This window comes from Haliotis cracherodii, unplaced genomic scaffold (assembly GCF_022045235.1).
Source record: "Haliotis cracherodii isolate W230 unplaced genomic scaffold, xgHalCrac1.p SCAF_4, whole genome shotgun sequence".
Lineage (NCBI taxonomy): Eukaryota > Metazoa > Mollusca > Gastropoda > Lepetellida > Haliotidae > Haliotis > Haliotis cracherodii.
This window is the reverse complement of record NW_027266297.1, coordinates 56078611-56100740: the sequence shown is the minus strand read 5'-3', so window position 1 is coordinate 56100740 and position 22130 is coordinate 56078611. Positions and strand designations below refer to the sequence as shown.

Genomic DNA, 22130 nt, shown 5'->3' with positions numbered 1-22130 from the left:
TGCACTCATGTGTGATTACTTATATGGTGATAGAGAACCAATACACATATAATCTTCAACGGCAGACATCATTTATATAGGATTTATATGACAACCTTTGAGGTATAAGTGAGATATGATTTAAGTATGAATGGTTCCTGAACGATTATTATCCAATGTTGTGTTTAAAGAATGAAATATTATAATTGTTATGACGTATACAAACTCTACCATGTGAAACGCTGATTGCGCAATCAAAATGAAAAGTGTATTTAAGATTATCGTTTTATTAATATATTATGTATAACACATTGTACCTCACAATAAATACTGGAACATCTCTTTGACTGATCACTGATCAATTCTCCCTTCTAATTTAAGGATAAGAATACGTCTTGTTATCCCCTAAGTAACGGGGTAACAGTACGTCTACAATTTCAAAATCGTTGTGTATTCCTGTGGAGAACTGAGTGTAAAGTGTCACTGTTGACATACCTGTATCAAATTCAATAGGAATACTCAATTTGAATGTCTTTCATGATTCACTATCATTTCTTGGCAAATTAACATGACCAAATAATGCCCAACACATTCATTTATTATACGAGTGAGTGAGTGAGTATGGTTTAACGCCACTTTTAGCAATGTTCCAGTAATATCACGGCGGGGCACACCAGAAATGGACTTCATACAATGTACCCATGTGGGGAATCGAACCCTGATCTTCGGTGTGACGTTTGAACGCTTAACCTCTAGGCTACCCCAACGTCCCATTTATTATACGAACACGGATAGTATCAGTTTTACAACAACATACCTCATATATTATATTTATTACGATTCTTGTTTGATTATAGTTATACCATTCAACGCTTTTGTGGGGCTTTCAAAATATTTTATGTGGAGGACATTTCAAAATCTGACGCATCAGTGACAAATATGAAGCCTGATGCATTTCTCTATTTTGACTTGTGTTTTTGACAGGTACCACAGGTGGGCCAGGATACGCTCACCTTGTCGCGAACACCTGTTATCATCACTATTTGAGAGTCAATCATAAACACATGCTCATGATATAGATTGAATGAACAATGGGCTTTGTGGCTTATATTTGTATTGAACTGTCTAAACTGTCTGACTGTTTTGAATATTTACAAGGGTTTGAAAAAAGATCATTTCCTTGATCAGGGAAACATTTGTTATTTATGTAAACTTTCAAATGTACAAATGCCTCAGTGGGTTATGCATCGTGTCGTATCCGAATAGTAAGTGAGTGAGTGAGTTGGGTTTAACGCTGCTTTTAACAGTATTCCAGTTATATCGCGGCGTGTCAGCTTAATGTGGGAGGAAAGCCCTAAGTGATGCAGGTCTCAGACGTTTACCACTTCGGTGAAACCCTCGAGCACGGGTATCGTGCTGACAAACCTAGAAACATAATCGGGGCGAACTTGGATTCGAACCCCGCAATCACAGGTTTCTGGCGTGCCCAAGGGACGCAACTCTGCACAGCAAATCGCGGCGCCTTAGACGACTGGGCCACCCGTGACCCCCAGACTCCGAATAGTTTCCACATGCTTATATTACCGGTGCTTAAACAAAATGATTTCCACCATCTGAAATATTTTAGGTTTATATAAATTTATTATCATAGATGCTGACACCTTTTCCATCAGTTCTCTTATAAGTTCATATGTTCACAGTGCAAACATGTAACAAATTCAACCATGCTTAGAAAATGAGGTATTGGTTTGGGTATGTAACGGACAAATTTAACAATAAAGAATAATTTTCATCTGCATCTTATCACATCCTCTTAAGAAGCATTGTATCACTCGTTATGCACCAAGAAGAGGCACCCTATACAATAATGCATCTGCATTATCGTAATCAGTTGGGTCACTGAACATTGGTCAAAGTGTTTATCCAGTAAACAAAGATATAGACTGACTTGCATGGGTATGCATTTCCGCCATCACAGCTGGCGACGTTCTATGCTATGTTGCAATAATATATGGTTAATTCGGTCTTCAAGCAAACTAGCATACACAAAAAGTCTACCGGATGAATAATGCACACATGTGCAACATCTGGCTAATTGTAACTTGTATCAATGTAATGAAGTTGTGCAACACACGAACAGATGACAATTAGAAATTGAAACCTAAAACAATATAACAGTACAATACTTTTCAAAAAGGTCAACTCAATGGTTTTCAAAAATCCAACAGACTTGACGAGAGTAATAATAGGCATTGAATACCCCAACAAAGTGTAACTATTCAATGTGAATAATAACATGTGACTCCAACTCACTTCTAAATATCCCGAAGAACCCGATGAAGTGATTAAACTGATGACCCGATGCGTGATAGTGTAGTGTTTCGTCAGACCCTCAGCGATATAAGGTTAATGAGGTCATATGAGCCGTGATGGCAAATGTATCAGGATACACGATATGTGAAACTAACGTAACGTAAACCCAATATTTCAAATGTTGGAAACATATGATTATCCTGGTTTGGTATCGGTAACATGAGCATATAAATACTATTTAAATACTATACCCTTATTGATATCCGGAATGATACATAACTTTCTAAGGCATGAAAATATTTGAAAATTAAAAAAAATGTTTCCCCACCTAAGGAAATGTCCATATTTCAAACCGAGTAAACTGAGGAAGGACATTCCAGCACCTATTACAATCAAAAGAAATGCATAGGAAATACTCTATTATCAAGTATTTACTGCGGTATCAACTATTGAATTCATGCTTGGAAATGTCTGCAAATCCGGTCATAGCATTTATGAAAATGGTGCTTGTGCATAAGACAATACACGATGTTCATATGTTTCAAAGGTATAGCTTCATATGAAATAAATGCCCAAAGTTAGTTCATATCGGGACACTAACGTAAATCCGACCATAGCATACATTTTCTACTGTATTTGCGTTTGTTTCAATGGCGTAAATTCCGGAATAATCGAGGCGTCAGAACGCTATGGACTGTCATTTAAGCAGCAATTAATACTCGAAGAATTTTTGGTATTTGTTTCAAAAGAAAATATCCGAGTCTCGTTAGCTCAGTTCAGTGCAGGTTATAATGATTTAAATATGTATAAAGGCATATTCGAAAGTCTAACAACGCCTGTCCAATGTGTTGCCTTAATGTTGCAGAAAATGAATATAATTTTATAACTCTATCTTCAATTAAGAAACAAATATATTCCAAAGACGCTTACATGTTATCCAAATATCAATTTGTTTTGCATACTCATGTCAACCTCAATTGTTACATTATTACAAACTATTGCATTGTACATACATCATGCATTGTTAGTTAGAAGAAACACGCTTACATTGTAAATATGTTGAAATGTTGGCATATGGCCTCTCAGTTTGCCATGAATCAGCATTTGGTACCGTACTTGGGACAGCGGTACTGAATGTAGAAGCAGTCCGTCTGTGATCGCTTCATTGTCTTGAGGGGTGTCGATTATTTTTCCACGCCGAAGCCCCGGGTTCGATTTCCGATATGGGTACAATGTGTGAAGCCCATTTCTGGTGTCCCCCGCCGTGATATTGCTGGAATATTGCTAAAAGCGGCGTAAAACCATACTCACACTCGATTAATTTTCACAAGTATCTGGTTTTTTTCTTTGACGAAAGTAAGTATTTGACATATATACAATGGCTGATTTGTTTACATGCTTTTATTGATAATTTCTTAAATAACAACCAATTATTGTCATCAACTAAAGACACATCACAAAGCGTACTTTTGTCATGTGATCATGACAGAATGGTCTAAATTTTAGGTTGGTTATCAGTGATTTGATACCTCTTAGTTGTAATTTGAAACCTCACACCAATATTACTGAACACCAAGTAAACACCAAGCAAATAAGCAAAATTATTGCAAACCGAATGAAACCATCATTAAATTCCTGTGTCGTCAACAAATATACGTACCTGGTAGCGGTGACTACTCAATGCTCAGTTGACACATATATTTCAACACATCGTCACATTTACTTCGACCGTATTGTTTTACGTTGAACACGTGTGTCAATGGCTGATTTCACGTGGTCACTTCTGATCTGATCATGATGTGAGTCCCATTTCCCATTTTCATTCAACGTAAAGTGTATGGCATTTATTATAACATCATGGACCGCTTATAAAGAGCTACACTCCACTCTGAGCATGGCCATGGCGTCATCACCCGGTCAACGGAGAAATGTCCTTTCGTTGCATGCTCAGCTACCCAGGGAGCTGGCGGGTTTGACATTCACATTGCCATCTCACCATACTGCTGCTTAGAGTCAAGTGACATATTTCATCATTTGCCTATAGAGGCTTCCCATTTTTTATTGCCTCTGCTTCAGTGCGGGCCAGGACAAAACACCTCGACACGTTAGAGTCAAATTGGGGCCGGAATCTATCCCCAGACATTCTGGGAAAGGTTGATGGACAGGTTTTACACTAAAATATCGTTAACTGGAAATGATGGTTGCTCTGGCTGAGTCACAAACATGTATGTCTTCACACGCTGACTGAAGAACTAACAGAAGGATCATCAACTGTAAATGTAATAACTATGTATATTGGCTATAATGTGAGGATAAGTGTTACTGGTCTACTTAATATGTAATAACTACGTGTAGTGTCAACTGTCTGAGGATATGTGTAACAGTTACTGGTCAACTGAATATGTTATAACTATGTATATGGTATTCTGCCTGAGGATAGATGTTACTGGTCAACTGAATATGTTATAACAATGTGTATTGTATATAAGGATAGATGTTACTGGACGACTGAATATGTTATAACTATGTGTATAGATGTTACTGGACGACTGAATATGTTATAACTATGTGTATGGTATATGAGGATAGATGTTACTGGATGACTGAATATGTTATAACTATGTGTATGGTATATGAGGATAGATGTTACTGGTCAACTGAATATGTTATAACTATGTGTATGATATACTGTCTGAGGATATGTGCAACAGTTAATGGTCAACTGAATATGTTATAACTACTTTAGATATGCGTTACTGGTCAACCGAATCTGTAATAACAGTGCATACTGAATGTTATCGGGGGGTAGGTTTGAAACAGCTACTTCTAAAGTGCCTGAAAACCAGCCTCTGGCTAACCGTGAGACCTTCAACAAAAGACCGATACCAGGGGTCAAGTGGTCATCCGACTGGAACCAATCGGATTACCCGAGGTCAAAAGCCAAGTAATTTTCCATCAGCATCTGCAATTGATGTGGTCATTTCAGGAGATAACTGAAACAGAGCTTATCGGACATATGATATCTGTCAACATATAATGATCGATGAAAACTATAATGACTGTATTCAGGATTGTGGTACATAATGCTCCTGGTCCGAATCCCTTAAACCGATCACCAACAACTAAATGCTTGTCCATCCCATGAGAGTCAAGACAACTAAGGGTCTCCCAGTGAGTTAGTGAGTGAGTGGTTTGGTGGAATGAAGGGAAGTGTGTGTGTGTTTGTGTGTGTTTGTGCATGTGTATTTATTTGTGTGTTCTTGTGTGTATGTGTGTGTGTATGCGTGTCCGCGTGTGTGTGCGTCAGTGTGTGTGGTTTGTGCATGTGTGTTTATTTGTGTGTGTTTGTTTTGTGTTTTGTTTTGCGGATGGAAGGGCGGCAGTACTGATGTGTGATTGAATGTGAGTAACCGGGTGAGTGAAGACAATAACTCCAATACTTTAATCGTAGCGCTAAGATCGCTTTGTGGAAAAAGGGTCTTTGGATGCTAATGTAGACATGCGTATGACTTACAGAGAGAGGTGTTCATCCGGGTAGAGAATAGGTCTCCAGCAACCCACACTTGCCACATACAAGAAGCGACTGTGCTTGCCGTAAGAGGCGACTAACGGGATCGGGTCGTCAGACTCGCTGACTTTGTTAATGCATGTCATCGTATCCCAATTGCGTAGATCGATGCTCATGATGTCAGTAACTTGATTGTCTGTTTCGGGGCCCCGTTCCACAAACGCTTAGCGCTGACGTGAGCGGAATTCCCATATTTTAACATAGGCCTACGATAATCGTAGCGCTAAGATCGCCTTGTGGAACGGGAGCTGACCAGATTGTTTACAGACTGCCGTCATATATCTGGAATATGCGGCCTTAAACAACAAAAAAGAAAATCTGCAAGGGTAACTTGTTTATGACAAAGAAGACTATCCCAGAAAGCTACACAATAGTGTTCATTCAAAAGAACCATTAGGTTTTAATGTACACTGGCAGGAAAACGATATCTCGGCGTGTGTGTTGTGTTACAGTTACAATAAGACTGCTTGTCAAAGGCAATGAAATAATCATGTAAGTAAAAAACCCTTACAAATAACAATGTTGAGACCAAGATATTTCTCACGCTAAAACATGTACAACTGTGACGTCTAATAATAGCAGTTAATAGTTTCATTATTTTAAACATGTGACGATGTCTGAGTGAGTGAGTAAGGTTTTACACCGCTTTTAACAATATTCCAGTAATATCACGACGGGGGACACCAGAAATGGGCTTCACACATAGTATCCATGTCGGGAATGGAACCCGTGTCTTCGGCGTGACGAGCGAACGCTTTAACCACTAGGCTACCCGACCACCCCTTGAATCGTCTGAATTGCAGTTGAAACTCATCATCACCAACGCGGAATGTATTTACTCATAATACACGTTGCAGCAGGACCAGATCAGATGGTTTTCACGAACAGCCCACTCTCGAAACACGGCAACATGGTAATGCAGCCATGCACTCTAGCTACGCATTGTAAGTGCCTTTCAAAATAGGACTCGAGGCTCTGTCCATTTGATCAGAACTTCCTCGGATGTTGACGCTAATACTTGAATAATACGGTAGACATTACTAGGCATTTTTCCGTCGGTCTATTTTGTCATTGAAATCTATAATTCTAGTGACATGCTTGGTTAAATATGTTTCCTTTTTCGAGTGACATAATGAATTATTTTAATGAAAATGTATGTGTTTGTTTTTCAAGGAAAAGTACACACCTTGGTGGGAAAAAAATGAAACGGAAAAAGACCTTCATTTTCACATTACAATCCACAGCAAAAATCAGTTAGGCTCTTGTCGAATAGGGGCGGTCGGGTAGCCTAGTGGTTAAAGCGTTCGCTCGTCACGCCGAAAACCCGGGTTCGATTTCCGACATGGGTACAACTCACTCACTCACTCACACTCTTGTCAAAAGATAGCCAGTCAGGTGATCATGTGCTGTGCATTAACATCTTAACGTCTTCAGACCTATTTGCAATCTCTGGAACACGTGATACTTGTACATACAGTACTTATACTTTTACGCGGAGAATGCGTGAGTGATAAGCTGGTTTTTGCTTTTCTTTCAGTCATGCATGGTGGCGAGGAACTTAAGCCCAATATGATGCCGATCTTAAACGTTAACCAACGAGCTCCGGTTCTGACAACCAAGGATCAATAACCTACAGATCCTGGCGAAAAAAGGGACGCAACTCCGCACAAACGACGTACACGACTAGCCACCCGTGTCCTGATAAGCCTCTGAGGCGGACGCTAACTCAAGTCATGTTCAGCATTGTTCCTCTTCACGATGGAGACAACACCATGATTGTCACATGATCCAAAGCTGTGCTTCTCGCCGCACGCCAATCCCCGCGCTTATCGCTGTGACCTTCAGTGCACTCACCCGTACCCTTCTATTTGACTGGGTACTGAAGGTAAAAGTAGGCCGCGGAACCTGATGATACAGGGTGCAGCTGAAACATCTCCATAACGCCAGATGCCATATCAACTTTCGTTGATTGAGGTGTCTAACTGCTATCACAACCACGTAGACATTAGTGACGAGCTTCCATCAACTGGCAACATGGAGTTTCTTCGGAGAGCTGTCTCTACCAAACAACGTCGATTATCCCATCTAGAGGAAAGTGGAGGTTCATCTAAAGGTATTGTTTATTTTTATTTTGTGTATTATGGGAGAACGATTCTGTTGGTAGAATGTTTGGTGTCTTGTACATATTAGATAAGGATAAGAATTAATGGATGAACAACTTCTTTATTACAATTAAGAGCGACGTTTCGGTGTAGGTTCTAACACCGTTATAAAGCAAGCACTTGCTTGATAACGGTGTTAGAACCAACACCGAAACGTCGCTCTTAATTGTAATAAAGAAGTTGTTCATCCATAAATTCTTATCCTTACTTAGTACTCCAACTTCTAAATGCCTATCAAAGAAGTTACATATTAGATTATCAAATGTGATATCAGCATAGGTTTATCATCTCAATCTGTAGTCCCTTTAAGCAAAGAATTGTTGATAATCTTTTGTGCATAAAAATAGTTTCTTCACTTTTTTTTTTGGGGGGGGGGGGGGATAAATTGCGTTTATCAAAATGTGAGGTACATTATAGTCACGCTAATTCACGCTTGACTAAATATTCGAGTATTGACCACACAGGATGAAGATGTGGACATCAATATGTGAAACACTATAAATTTCACGTATAAGGCACAACAATGTGTAATCTACAAACACTATAATGAATATTCATCGCCTCATAATTGTTTCCATATCTCATTATTATAAATTGAAGACTAAAGGACTACTTGATAGAATATGTATCATGACTATGGGCTAAGAAATTTGAACTGTAATATCAAAAAACGTATGTAAAACGGAAATGTAAAACATATTTGCGTAACTCTGCACACAAAAATTAAAGCGGACACGTTCCGACATTATACGAATTCACTTTTGAGCTTCTGAACGTTTAAACGTTTAACTTAGTAATGCACGTATCCAACAGCAATGGGGATGCTCTTGTTGAATGCCGCGGGTTTAGGTTGGAACCATGATGTTTATGTCCCCAAACACATCCCACCCTGTCTGTCACCACCCCAACCGACCCCACCCTCAACCCCCGCCTACCGAAGGAGATGATGCTTGAGGGTGTTATTTAACTATTTGGTGTGCACGTCAGTGGGCTACTTATACCGAGCGAGTCATTGTATTGTGTAAGTTAATGCTTGAGGGTTTTTCACTCATTGTAACAAATATCCAACTTCGTCATGACGATTTGTGTTGTTGAAAGGGATTCCTGCAGTGACCTGAAATAATTAATCCTGTAAAACCGGAACGACCAGTCTAAGGAAACACAGTATTACATGATATTACACAACAGAGGATAGCAATACATGAACCTACACGCAATGAGTGAATATTGTTTTCCGCCGCGTTCAAGGACCAATCACTTCATGTTCTGTCCTGTGTTGCAGAAAAAAAGACTGGAAAAACGTTTTTTTTAGAAAAGAAATTCAAATGTACATGATGGATGTCCTGATAAAAATGTTTTCTTAAAAAAATATAATTGTCCTTGATTTTGGGAACTAAGTTGTTTGTCATGAAAGAGAGATCAAAATATATTCACACTCCCTGGAATATCAAATGTAATATCATTTAGCAGCGTTCCCTCTGTGTCCCTTGGGGGGTCTCTTATTGTATAACGTCGGCATTAGAACCATGTCGACACACACATATACATACACACATACTGCCAGGCTTCTAGAATTATTCATTGCTGTAGCGTTCGCACTTTTTGGGGGCAATATTCCCCCTAAATCACAGCAGGTGATCCTCTGTACCCATTTAGGGATTCGATCACAGGTCTTAAGCGTCACGAGCCAACGCTTTAAGCACTAGGATACACCCATCTTCGCCTTTCAGTAGACAAATGCATCAGCCTGACCTTGTGTTATTGTTTTGCAGATTCATTATCAACAGTGGACGATGATACATCAAAGAATGGAATATTTCATATTCCGCTAACGTGCAATATTGAGATGACGTCGCTCTCATCCCTAAATTCTTTGTCCTCAGTGACGTCATCCAACTACTCCTCCAGAGAAAACAGTCCCAAACCTCACCCAAAGAGAGTTTCCTTCTCAAATGACATTGTGTTCAATGAACCCGACACGCCCCTTTCTTCTGCTGACGACAAGATGTCGACGGAAACCCAGCCGTCAAGGGAGGGGCGGTTGTCGACGGAAAGAAGATCACTGAAGGAGGGGAGCCTTTCGACAGAGAGACGGTCAAGGACAATGGGAAGCTTGTCGACGGAGAGAAGGGCATCGACCAAAAACAGGTTGCCCACAGACAGCTTAGAGAAACAGTTGATGAATGAGAGACGCATTTCAACCGAGAATTTTCAATCGGATGATGATTCAGACTCGGACTCGGAATCGGAGAGTCATTTTCCCGAGAAGTTCCGCGCAGTATTGTTTAATAAATTCGGAGCAAAGCGGAATACAGCCCCTGGGATCAAGGACGCCAAATCAGTCGCCCACGTTTACAAAGGAGCAGTATTAGTGACTGATCTCCTAGACAGCAAAGTCGTTCTTTATGAAAGAAGTGGTAAAGCAAAGCGCACTTTCATGACCAAAGAGAGCTCAGAGCCTTGGGGTGCGACGATGACACCCGACGGACACGTGGCAGTGACGTTGCGACGTCAGCACTGTGTAGCGTTGTGGACAAATGACGGCACCTCGATGGAAGTCTTCGGCAGCGGTTTGCTGCGGTGCCCTGCTGGTCTGGCGGTTGATAAAACAGGGAGGGTATTTGTAGCAGATGAACAGCTGAGCGATGTATTTGTATTCGATCAGACGGGGACCGTCTTATTCAAACTGTCAGATTTTCACGAACCTGCCTTCAAACAGCCTCGATATGTTTGTTGCTCTCATTCTGGTCGTATCGTCGTAGCCGACTCGGGCAATCACTGTGTCAAAGTGTTTGCTCGTAATGGCAACTTCATGTTCAAGTTTGGATCCTATGGGAAAGCGAACGGCCAGTTTAGGTTTCCGTACGGCGTGTGTGTTGACCAACACGACAACATCATCGTCGCCGACCACCACAACGACAGAGTAGTCATGTTTTCTGCAACGGGACAGTACATGCAGGATCTTGTCACACCTACAGCTGGGCTGAGAAGTCCATGTGGCGTTTCCGTCAGATGTGCGCATAACCGGAAGTTGTATATTACACATGGCGAGCTTCGAGCTTCGGAAGTGATCGTATTTAAGCTGATATCTATGGACTCCGAGCTCAGCATAAACGTCAAACATTTTGTGTAGTCAGGATCAGATTCTGTAGAGAGACACAAGCGCAACGACTGTGAAGCACAAAACGTTATACCAGTTTAGTGAGGTTGGCGAGAGAATGGGGGAGAGAGGGCTGGCTGAGCTCAAAATATCCACATAGGACCATTTTCTGTATTTATGGAGAGATAAAAGCACAACGACTACGACGCACAAAACGTTATACAACTTTATTGAGTGAGTAGAGTTTTATGCCGTGTTCAGCAATATTTAAGCCATATCACGGCGGGGCTACACCACAATTGGGCTTCACACAATGAAACGATATTGATAATCGAACCCGGGAGTTCATCGTGGCGAGCCAAGGCAATAACAACTACCCCACCGCTCCTTTACAAGTTAAAGTATTATGTAAAGAAGTATTGAATAAAGGACAACATATTAATAAACATTATTACACTGTGTTATTGTGAAAGGAATTGATGGCTGAATTGATTATTTTGCGCTTTGGAGACATAGAAATCGTATCATCATAGTACGGTCCCTGGAGACGAGTGTACCGTGATAAATGTCGTACCGTATTATATCCGTACCGACATGCATATCTCATCGACAAGTAAATACTAGCACTACGTACACGTATCGTCATACATTCATTATAGTGATATGTATCGTCCCACAAGATGCATTGAACACGTTCCTGTGTTGCGAAATCAGTACCGAATTATATTCCACCAGTATGACGACGAGAAGGACATGAGTGTACTTTAACATTAAAGTAAACTACGAGAAAGTACTCACTTGAAATTGGATCTGACCAACGTTGTCAACCCGTCTCTCGGCTGAAATTCGCCGAAACACTACGAATTCCAAAACACAACTTTGATACCCGTATGATTTACACTACCATAAAAAAAACATATTTGTTTCGGTTTTAGCCAACATCAACCATGGGTGTATACTTTCACCATACCCGTGCTGGTGGATTTCAACAAAGTGTGAAACGTCTAAAACCTGCATCACTTCGGGCTTTCCTCCCACATCACATGATTCCATTATAACTGGAATACTGTTCAAAGCGGCGATAAACCCAACTCACTCTCTCAGTCCTAATGTACCTAAAACATTGTTCAAAACTCACTGTTACTTTAATGGCAGTCTACCGCGTGACCTATCTTTTCACGGTGATGCGTCTCGATGGGAGCACAGTGTTAGGTTGCAAACTGCGGCATGCTCGTTGTTTATTAGATCTGAGACATGTAGATCACTTCAGCCTACACAGACACGAGACAAAGAAGGTGACAGGTTGACGTGAGTGATTGTGTGAGTGAGTGGTTGCATGAGTGAGTGAGTAGGTATGGATTTACGCCGCTTTTAGCAATGTGTAACCAATATCACACCAGGGGGCATCATAAATTGGTTTCTCACGTTGGACCCACGTCGGAAATCGAACCCAGGCCTTCATGTCGAACCAATGCTTTATCCACTAAGCTAATACTGCTTGGTCGGCTTCTACACTCGCATTTGGTACTGGCGACCTATTCCTCTATCCATTAAATAGTTGTTGCAATTAAATGCTGAAAACATCGGTACTGATGTTTAGCCAGTATGCAGAGGTGAAGTGAAATGGGGTTTAACGTCGTGTGCGAGGTTATTCCCCTCAGACACAGTACACTTTGAGCCGACCTTGTTTTAACACAAGGCAAGGTAACAACAAGTATCATCTTTCAACGTCTATTTGTATGACGCAGCCAGGGGATGAAACCACCAACATTCCACCCCCCGGAGACAGCCCCACATCTAGGAGAGAGCTGGGATGAGTAAAGCAAATGTGAAATGATGAGTGAGTGAGTGAGTATGGTTTTACGCCGCTTTTAGCAATATTCCAGCAATATCACGGCGGGGGACACCAGAACTGGGCTTCACACATTATACCCATGTCGGGGAATCGAACCCGGGTCTTCGGCGTGACGATCGAATGTGAAATGATGAGGCAAGGTAACCTCTGTGTCGCATCCAGGGCGACCGCCTCCGTGGTCTAGTGTTAGAGCGTCCGCCCGGAGAGCAGAAGATGGGGTTTTGATAGACGGCCGCGTCATATCAAAATACCTTAAAAGATGGAAGTCATATCGCCGTCATGTAGCTGGGCCATTGCTCGTGCGGCTTTAAACATCATACCAACAAACAAATACAAATACAAACAGCCGCTTAAGAGAACATCCAGTAAATGTGTTCCTGGAACATCACGGTGCCACTAAAATAAGATACAGGTACTGTCTAGTTCATCTCGGGCTTTTGGGAGGAGTAAGTGAGCATGGTTGTACGCTTTCGGCATTTATTCCAGCAAAAGCACGGCGGGGGACACCAGAAATTGGCTTCACACAATCTACCCTTGTTAGGAATCGAAAGTTTATGATTTGTTTACGTTTAAACACCCATAATCGAATTCACAATTCTTATTGTATTGCCTTCAGGTTTAATGAATTAATGGCAGGCTTCTCATCTTTAATTGAAAAGTTGATCATTTTCTGAAGTCTGACCCTCCTCTGTGATTCAGAATTGTGAATATTTATTCGAAGCGTTTGTGTTTTTTTCAAGTCGCCGAAATATTAATTTATTCATTATTTAAATTCTTTATTTCCAGAATACAGGTTGTACAGAGTAACGTAAATAGATGGGTAAATAGATACAGTCATAAAATTTCTTTAAAACAAACAGAATTACAAAAGACAGGATTTGTTTCCATCAAATAAACCTTTGTACATTGTCCATTTACTGTAGTACTCCCCGAATTTAACTTTATTGTAGTACATTTTTCGTTTAATTTGATCATAAACATGTAATCCTGTTTTATATGTATTACATTTGGTAACTTGTTTTGCATCGCCGTAGTAGCCGTACTACAAAATCCTCACTGACTTCAAGGGCGGAAAGTCGTCACTCAGCCAGAGAAAGTGATTCAACGCGGCATTATACAGTAGCTATATCGTGGCATGTCGCTTTCTCTTCTGGTACAATCGCTTTCTCGTCTTGTGCAATCGCTTTCTCGTCTCGTACTATCGCTTTCTCGTCTCGTACTATCGCTTTCTCATCTCGTACTGTCTCTTTCTCGACTCGTGTTATCGCTTTCTCATCTCGTGTTATCCCCCAATCTCACATTCGGCTATTTCCTTCAAGTCTGGAAAAAGACTCCCACTGTTGCCAAACTGGTTATCGCGTTCTCGTATCGTGTTATCGCAATATCGCGATTTCAATCAGTAATGTCCCCTTTCTGGCACCATAGAATATAGGATTCAAACCAACAATCAAATGATTCAGATAGTCCAAGGGACGCAACTCAGCACAGCGAGAAGGTGGAGTAAGGTGCAATAAATTAAAATATTTACAGAGGAAGCTCATACCCGTATTGTATGTGTCTGTGCGCACTGACAGGGTTAATTTGGTATCATTCTGCTATTCTAATATCCCACTGTTTACATCTTGTCAGTAATGTTCAATAACATATGTTTCCCTGTGGAACTATTTGAGCCTGTATAACACCTTTACCGCCGCACATACATGAACAGTTCTGAATGTATCGTACCCATAATAATGTCGTTAATTGTGCGTTAAACATGCGCTTGTCTTTGTTCTTATTAAGTGATGACAATTGTCTCTGGAAAGGCCAAGTACATCGTGACATCTAACCACTATTACAGGCATAATTACATACTTTGCATGCCAGAATTAATTTACAATTACCCCAAATGTCAATACTACATCACTTGCTATATATTTGTTGCTTATACTCAGCGTACACTTGTTTGTAGACAAAGTGTATATTTGTTTAAATACTCGGTTATTTGTTGCATATACTAAACGTACATGTGTTCAGATACTCTGCGTATATTTGTTCATATGCTCTGTACACATTTGCTCATTTACACAGTGTGTTGCATATACTCAGAGTCCCTTTCTTCATATTCTCTGCATACATTTGTTCATATACTCTGCGTACATATTATCATATACTCTGCGTACATGTGTTCATATACACAGCGTACCTTTCTACATATACTCTGCATATCTTTCTTCATATACTCTGCGTATATTTGTTCATATACTCAGTGTACATTTGTTCATATACTCTGCGTACATTTGTTCATATACATAGCGTACATTTGTTCATATACTCTGCGTACATTTGTTCATATGCTCAGCGTACATTTCTTCACATACTCTGCGTACATTTGTTCTTATGCTCAGTTTATGTTTGTTCATATACTCACTGTAACTTTCTTCATATATTCAGCGTACATTTGTTCACATGCACAGCGAACATTTGTTCAAATGCTCATCGTATGTTTCTTCATAAAGACGTACATTTTTTCATATACGCAGTCATTTGTATATATACCCAGCGCGCATGTGTTCATATACTCAGTGTATGTTTCTTAATATACTCAGCGTATGTTTGTTTATATACTCAGAGTACATTTGTTCATATACTCAGCATTCATTTGTTCACATGCTCAGTGTGCATTTGTTCATATACTCAGTGTATGTTTGTTCATATTCTCTGCGTACATTTCTTCATATACTCAGCGTACATTTCTTCATATACTCAGTCATTTGTATTTATACTCAGCATACATTTGTTGCATATACTCAGCGTACAATTGTTCACATACATTTGTTGCATAAATTCAGCGTTCATTTATTACCATATAGTCAATGTACAGATATCGCGTATATTCAGCATATAGCGTACATTTAATGCATATACTCTTCGTATTTGTACCATCAGATATTAAGAACACTCAGCTCGTTTCGATCACAAAATATATCTCGGCCAACATTGGAAGACATTTAGATTGTAACTGGTTTCATCAGTAACTATCACATTTTATAATACAATCGGCAGTCATGTATTCCTTATATCTATTGACCATCACGAAGCTTTTCTAAAAATCCGCCGTCATGGTATACAGAGTGCATCCTGAGGAGTCTCGCGCGGATTACATTTGCCGGAACAAGAAATAGTCACAGGGAGCTGAGCTGTAGGGTGGGGCATTTAACTGTACAGCCCAGACTTAGCTCCCAGTGACTATTCCCTGTTCCGGAAAATGAAATCTGCCCTACGTGGAAGACGCTTCAAGGATGACGAGGACAAAAAAGGCTGCCACAGAGGCGTGGTTAGAGGGCCAATCTGCGGATTTCTATAGAAGTGGTATTAAAAGAAGAACAAATGGAACAAGTGTATTGAGGAGAATGAAGATTATATTGAAATATAAAAGTGCAAAAGATATTCTGCGACTTGGTCTTATATTGAAGTTGGAAAACTTATTGAACGTTTTTCGTGTTGGCAAGGGATGCTGTTTACATAAATGATTTCTCACAGTTCCAGACGTGAATTAAATTAGTAGAATACTAGTATGTAATCGTTAACGCCTGGAATGCGAGCATAGTGACTATATAAATGAAGAAGCCCTTGGAAACAACTTGGAGTTATTTTTCTAAAGAAAGCAATTGGAATATATGAATACTATACGTCCGTTTCAGTCACTTTTAAGTGAGTGAGTAACGCCGCTTTAAACATTATTACACTTATATCGCGGCGTGTCAGCTTAATGTGGGAGGAAAGCCCGAAGTGATGCAGGTCTCAGACGTTTACCACTTCGGTGAAACCCACGAGCATGGGTAGGGTGCTGACAAAGCTAGAAACATACGCGGCCTAATCGGGATTCGAATCCACAATCATAGGTTTCTGGCGTGCCCAAAGGACGCGAATCGCGGCGCCATAGACGACTGGGCCACCCGTGCCCTCCGTTTTGTTTTTGTGAGTGAGTTGGTAGAAATGCGGATGGAAGGGCTGCAGTATGATGTGCAAGTGAATGACGGGCGTAATCCATGACAATGACATTGACATTGTTTAAAATGGGCAATAGCTGAAGTTCCAACCAGTCTATGAACACATCACCTCCTACAATTTCCTAATGCAAATCGCCAGTTTTCTTTTTCGCCTCGAAAACTAGCACACATCCATCAGTAAGCCTCATATTAGGCGTTGCAGCGTGCAAAAGAATGACACGATTACCTTTAGCTGATGGTCTATGAGTGCTTTTTGTCCATCTGCCGACAGGCACATGTAGTCAGTGGAATGATTCACCAAGGTAAATTATCTAGACGCCTTTACTGTGATAGTTATGAATGGTTCGGAGATAATGTGACCTCACAGACAGGATGGAATATTTTCCCCTGAAAAGTGCTCGGTCATCGCCACGCGCAGTGTATCGAAATCCAATCTCTTGGAGAAAAATAGTTAGTGCAGTTAACATTAATTGTTAGGTGTTTTTTTTTTTTGAGACGACTCCTATACCTGGTTTGTTTTATTTATCATTCTGTAGACTTGACGGTATGAATTGAAAATACAATAGCTTGGGCAGTTCGGTAATTCACACTATCTAAATGGTTTCCCTCTATCTCTCTAAAGTGTAAAAAACTTGTATACATTTCCCAGCACAGACTCCATATCGTGTACCATGGTTATGGCTATGCAAGTGTAATGTAACATGTATCATGGGAGCAATGTTAACAAAACACACGCAGCATCATTTTGTCATTTTAGAAGATGCACATCTAAAATTTTCTCAAAATGATTTTTGTATGTGGATTAGATGTTTTATTAAGACTAAATTATTATCATTATAACGGAGTCACGTGCGCATAGTTATATAGTCCGTTTTAGACTGCCACCATTGGACTTAAAATAAAAGTAAACTTCCTGTTTTCGTTCGAATTTGTCTCCTGTAAACTTGTCGATAGGACTCCTTGTGACTGAAATACTTCAAACCACATGAAGGTCGATCGGTAGTTACTCCATATTTCAATAACAACAGTCTGTGAAAAATTATATTCTTTTTTAACAGTCAAAAAGCAGTTTTCTAGCATTTACGACAGTACTTTAGTTTGTCAAACAGACCCTGAAAGACATATATTCAGTACCGCCCATGCAAGTCTAACAGTCTAGCGGGTAAGTCTAGATAACTACAACGTACATATAGTTTCATTCTTCGCTCGGAACAATTCCATTTCAAACATTTTGTTCCATATCTACTTGGATGTGATACTCTAATGGGACCATATTGAATACAACCACTTCCAACGACATGAGGTCCCCGTGTGTGATGTGGAGTTTCCTGGTGTGTGATGATCTTACTGCAACACCACATGGCCTATTCAGGCCTTTGGCTGAGGTGACAAGATTCTGTAGGAATTCACCGCAAGGAGAAAACAAAACCACCCGGTCATTATAGTGATCGGCAACTATGATGTTATCATCTTGGTCTGCACACACTCCGTATGGGAATTTGAACTGGCCATCTTTATTTCCATAAGATCCAAAATGGAAAAGAAGCTTTCCATGAGTGTTGAAAACCTTCACACAATGGTTCCCAGAATCAGATACTAACACACGGTCTGAGCGAGAGCACCACACATATCGAGGTTGACACAGTGTCGTTTTCATGGTATCCGAAAATCTGTGTGAAATCCTCCCTGTTTGGTGAAACACGTATACGTCATTCTCCTCCTCATCACTGACGTAAAGTCTGCCTGATCTATCCACTCCTAATCCAGTTGGACATTGCAGTAGATCTTGCCCAAATTCTCCTAAGCAGTGACCATCTGTCGTCCACACCGTCACGCAACGTTGACGTCGCTGCGTTACGGCCACGTTACCTTCTGGCGTCATTACTGCTCCACGAGGCTCGGAATACTCGCTTGTCAAAAATGTTCTCTTTGGTAAGCCACTTCGTTCATATTGAACTACCCTTCCATCTAAGAAATCGGTGATTAATATGGCTCCGTCGTAAACATACGAGACGTATTTGGCATCAACAAGGTTTGGTTCACGAGTTGCACCAAACTTATTAAACAAATTGACTTTTTGAAATTGAATTTTTTTTGTGGCTGCTTGTTGTCACCATCGAACGAATCCTTCACACTGCTCCTTCGCCTTTTCAATGTAACGATGAAGTTTGCAACATTTTCAGCAAAGGAAACCCTTCCTTTTGTATTTTTGTGCGGGTCAGGCCTCCTTCCCGGGTTTTTATGCTTCAGTAACGATGTTGCAGTGGATGTCATGTTGCCAGGGCTGGACAGAAAAAGAGGTGTAAATTGAGGATTATTACCCGCTAACATAGGCTCGTGACTATCTCTTTCACTCATGAATATCGTTTTTCAGTATCAGTTTATAAAGTTGTGTTAACTTGATCAACCGCCACCTGTTACCGATTACTTTTTTGCGCATGAAAGCTGTGAATTGTACAATCCACACCCTGTCACTTGGAAATATAATACGTCACACGGGTATATTGTTGTTTTCATCACAATTTTTTTGTTATCAGGTTAGGGCAACCCTAGATGTTGTTCCAATTGTTAAGGCATATATCCAGTTTACTCCGGGAGTATCTGTTCTAGCTTTTTGCGATTATTAAATACATGCTTCCTTTTCAATACAATCTGGATTAACTTATCTGTCGGATTTGTTGGGAAAGACATGTACAATGAATGTTCCAATTGTAATTTTCATATGGTGATTTGTGACAGGTGTGATCATGTTGAAAAGAACTAAAACAATATCTATTAACTGAATGTACAAATTACAATTACACGTTCTCAGATCAAACCATCCGGGTTCGAACCCCATGTTTTCGGAAAATAATCTTGTCAATAAATGCAAAATATAGTTCCGTCAATTCCAAGTGGAAATTAATATAAATGGTGGTTCAAGATAATGTATAGTTGACAAACAACTCTACATTCCTGAAAAATAATTGAGCGTTCAAACAAGAGAATATGTGTTTTAATTAAACGAACTGAAGAAAACTGTTTGGCGAGTCTAACTTAATTTTAAAACTTAATATACCTATTGAAACTGGGAGAAAAATAGTTTTAATCAAAAGAGAATGCAGATGTTTTGTGTCTATTCTCTCTCTGAGAGCAGGCCACTGCATTGTTCTGATGCCATTCTGCTGGAGGAAGTCTCTTGTTGCTCTCGCAGTGTGGGCACGGGCCTATTCATCATGTTGAAACTTGTGGTTGCGGCGAAGTGCCAAATGAGGTATGGCGTGTCGTCTCAAGACTTGATCAATGTACCGAGCTGCTGTGACACCATTACCTTTCCCTGGACCGATGTACTGGAAGACCACAAGTCCGACCCTCTGTGTAAGACCAATTCCACCCCACACCATGATGCTCGGACCACCCCACGAGTCTCTCTCAACACAACACAACACAAGCATCCGAAAAACGTTCCCCACGGTGTCGCCAGACAGTCTGTCTCTCTCTCTCTCTCTCTCTCTCTCTCTCTCTCTCTCTCTCTCTCTCTCTCTCTGTATGTATATATATATATATATATATAGACAGTTATGACGCCACGATGGTTACGACGAAGGCTTTCTTTCTACGATACCATTACCATTACACCCATGGAAGCAAAGATATGTTCGTGATGAACGATGCTGCTCCGTTATTATTTAGACATGCCTTTATAGCTGTAGGAGCTAACCTTACCTTTAGAGCTTTATCCAAAAAGTGCCAGTGCGCCACGTCGACACTTGTTGGTTGTGTAGAGTCCGATTGAGTTTCAGCAAGGACGAGCGAATGCAGTCCTGGTACGTGCAATTGTGACTGTTCATTCTGGACTGCCCAAGTTAGCCTGAATGATACAGGTAAAACTTACCTGATGTAAAATACCTGATCTCATAATTTTCTGTGTTTGCACTGTTGGTACACTCATGGTCAACACTCGTGTTTACGACTTTTTTACGCCGTCGATTTAACGAGCCCTTTCTTTCAGATCGTGCAATGTATTGTAACAGACTTAGTACTTTAACTGAAATTCTCTGATTAACTGTAATTTTCTGTTTTTGTGAGGCAGTATATATTGTAGTTGTAGTTCTGATGATTTTTGTGGCACCTAATTAAAACACTCATAATATGTCAAGTGTTCTGGTACACCAATGGCAGCTCATAAAATAGAGTGATCTCCTATAGTTCTTACAGTTCATAATTCGTCCCAGTGGCCGACACCTTTGTTAGCTTTGTTGGACTGAGCAAATATCTGCGGTTTTGACACTTGAGACTCCTGTGGCATTGATATCCCTGACTCGTCTGGTACAGACACTTCTGATGCCTGTTGTATATATATTTATGATATCTGTCTGGCATCGATGTTTTTTTCGTTTCTGGTATATACGCTTCCGAATCAAACCCGGGGCTTTGGCGTGACCATTCGAGTAACCCACCGCCCTACTGGCGTTGAGAGCACATGGCCCATGTATGTGTGCAACCTTTATGGCACCCGTTTGCAACGAGTTACCAATGGTGTGCTATGCATGTGACAGGGCGTGTGACGTAGTTTTCAATGTCATGGGGGGCAATGAACACTAGATATCATTGTCAAGGACAATGTTTGCTAGAGCACAATAGCACTGTTCACTGACATTTAGTGAACATTTCCCATTGACAATCCTTCTTGAGGAACCATTGTCGAGGGTTAGGTTCAATAACCAATTTTATTCCCATGTTTCAGTGCTCAATGTCCTACAATCCAGAGCTCAATGTTCGCTTGAAAAGAGTCGAGGATAATACGCCTTAAAGAGTGATTTTTAAAAATCTAGATATTCGTCTAATTATATATGCATGTATAAACTGTACGTCCATGTGAACAGTTAAAAGTTCTAACAAAAACAATAACAACTCTTTAACACGATATGGTTCAATAATGTTTATTGAATTTGGTCTTGGTTTACGCAGTTTCATTTCACACATGAGTCCTTTTGACAACGTAACAATGATAGAAATAGAATGATACATAGATATATTTCAGGTTTGGATAAAAACCAATCAAAATAAAGTTGGTCGATAAAGAAAATTACATTTTGCTGGGACGGTGGGGTAGTGGTTAAAGCGGTCGCGCATCACGATGAAGACCCGGTTTCAATTCTCCTCCTAGGTACAATGTGTG

At 40.3% G+C, this 22130-nt stretch overlaps 2 protein-coding genes across 2 annotated transcripts; one reads left to right on the top strand and one right to left on the bottom strand.

The window, feature by feature from the left end:
• Nucleotides 1-7807: 7807 nt before the first annotated feature.
• Nucleotides 7808-11321, top strand: LOC139480378 (RING finger protein nhl-1-like). Its single transcript, XM_071263442.1, has 2 exons — nucleotides 7808-7973; nucleotides 9795-11321. The coding sequence occupies exons 1-2, from the start codon at nucleotides 7808-7810 to the stop codon at nucleotides 11153-11155; spliced, it is 1527 nt and encodes a 508-aa protein (XP_071119543.1). The 3' UTR covers nucleotides 11156-11321.
• Nucleotides 11322-18191: 6870 nt separating this feature from the next.
• On the bottom strand, nucleotides 18192-18851 carry LOC139478423 (tripartite motif-containing protein 2-like). The gene has a single exon (XM_071260878.1). The coding sequence runs from the start codon at nucleotides 18849-18851 to the stop codon at nucleotides 18192-18194; it is 660 nt and encodes a 219-aa protein (XP_071116979.1).
• Between the last annotated feature and the right edge of the window lie 3279 nt (nucleotides 18852-22130).

Excerpts from the sequence above, each read along its gene's own strand:
- LOC139480378 (XM_071263442.1), top strand. The coding sequence starts at position 7,808 with ATGCCATATCAACTTTCGTTGATTGAGGTGTCTAACTGCTATCACAAC. Across the intron at positions 7,974-9,794 it reads AAGTGGAGGTTCATCTAAAG|ATTCATTATCAACAGTGGAC; the intron begins GTATTGTTTATT and ends ATTGTTTTGCAG.
- LOC139478423 (XM_071260878.1), bottom strand. The coding sequence starts at position 18,851 with ATGACGCCAGAAGGTAACGTGGCCGTAACGCAGCGACGTCAACGTTGC.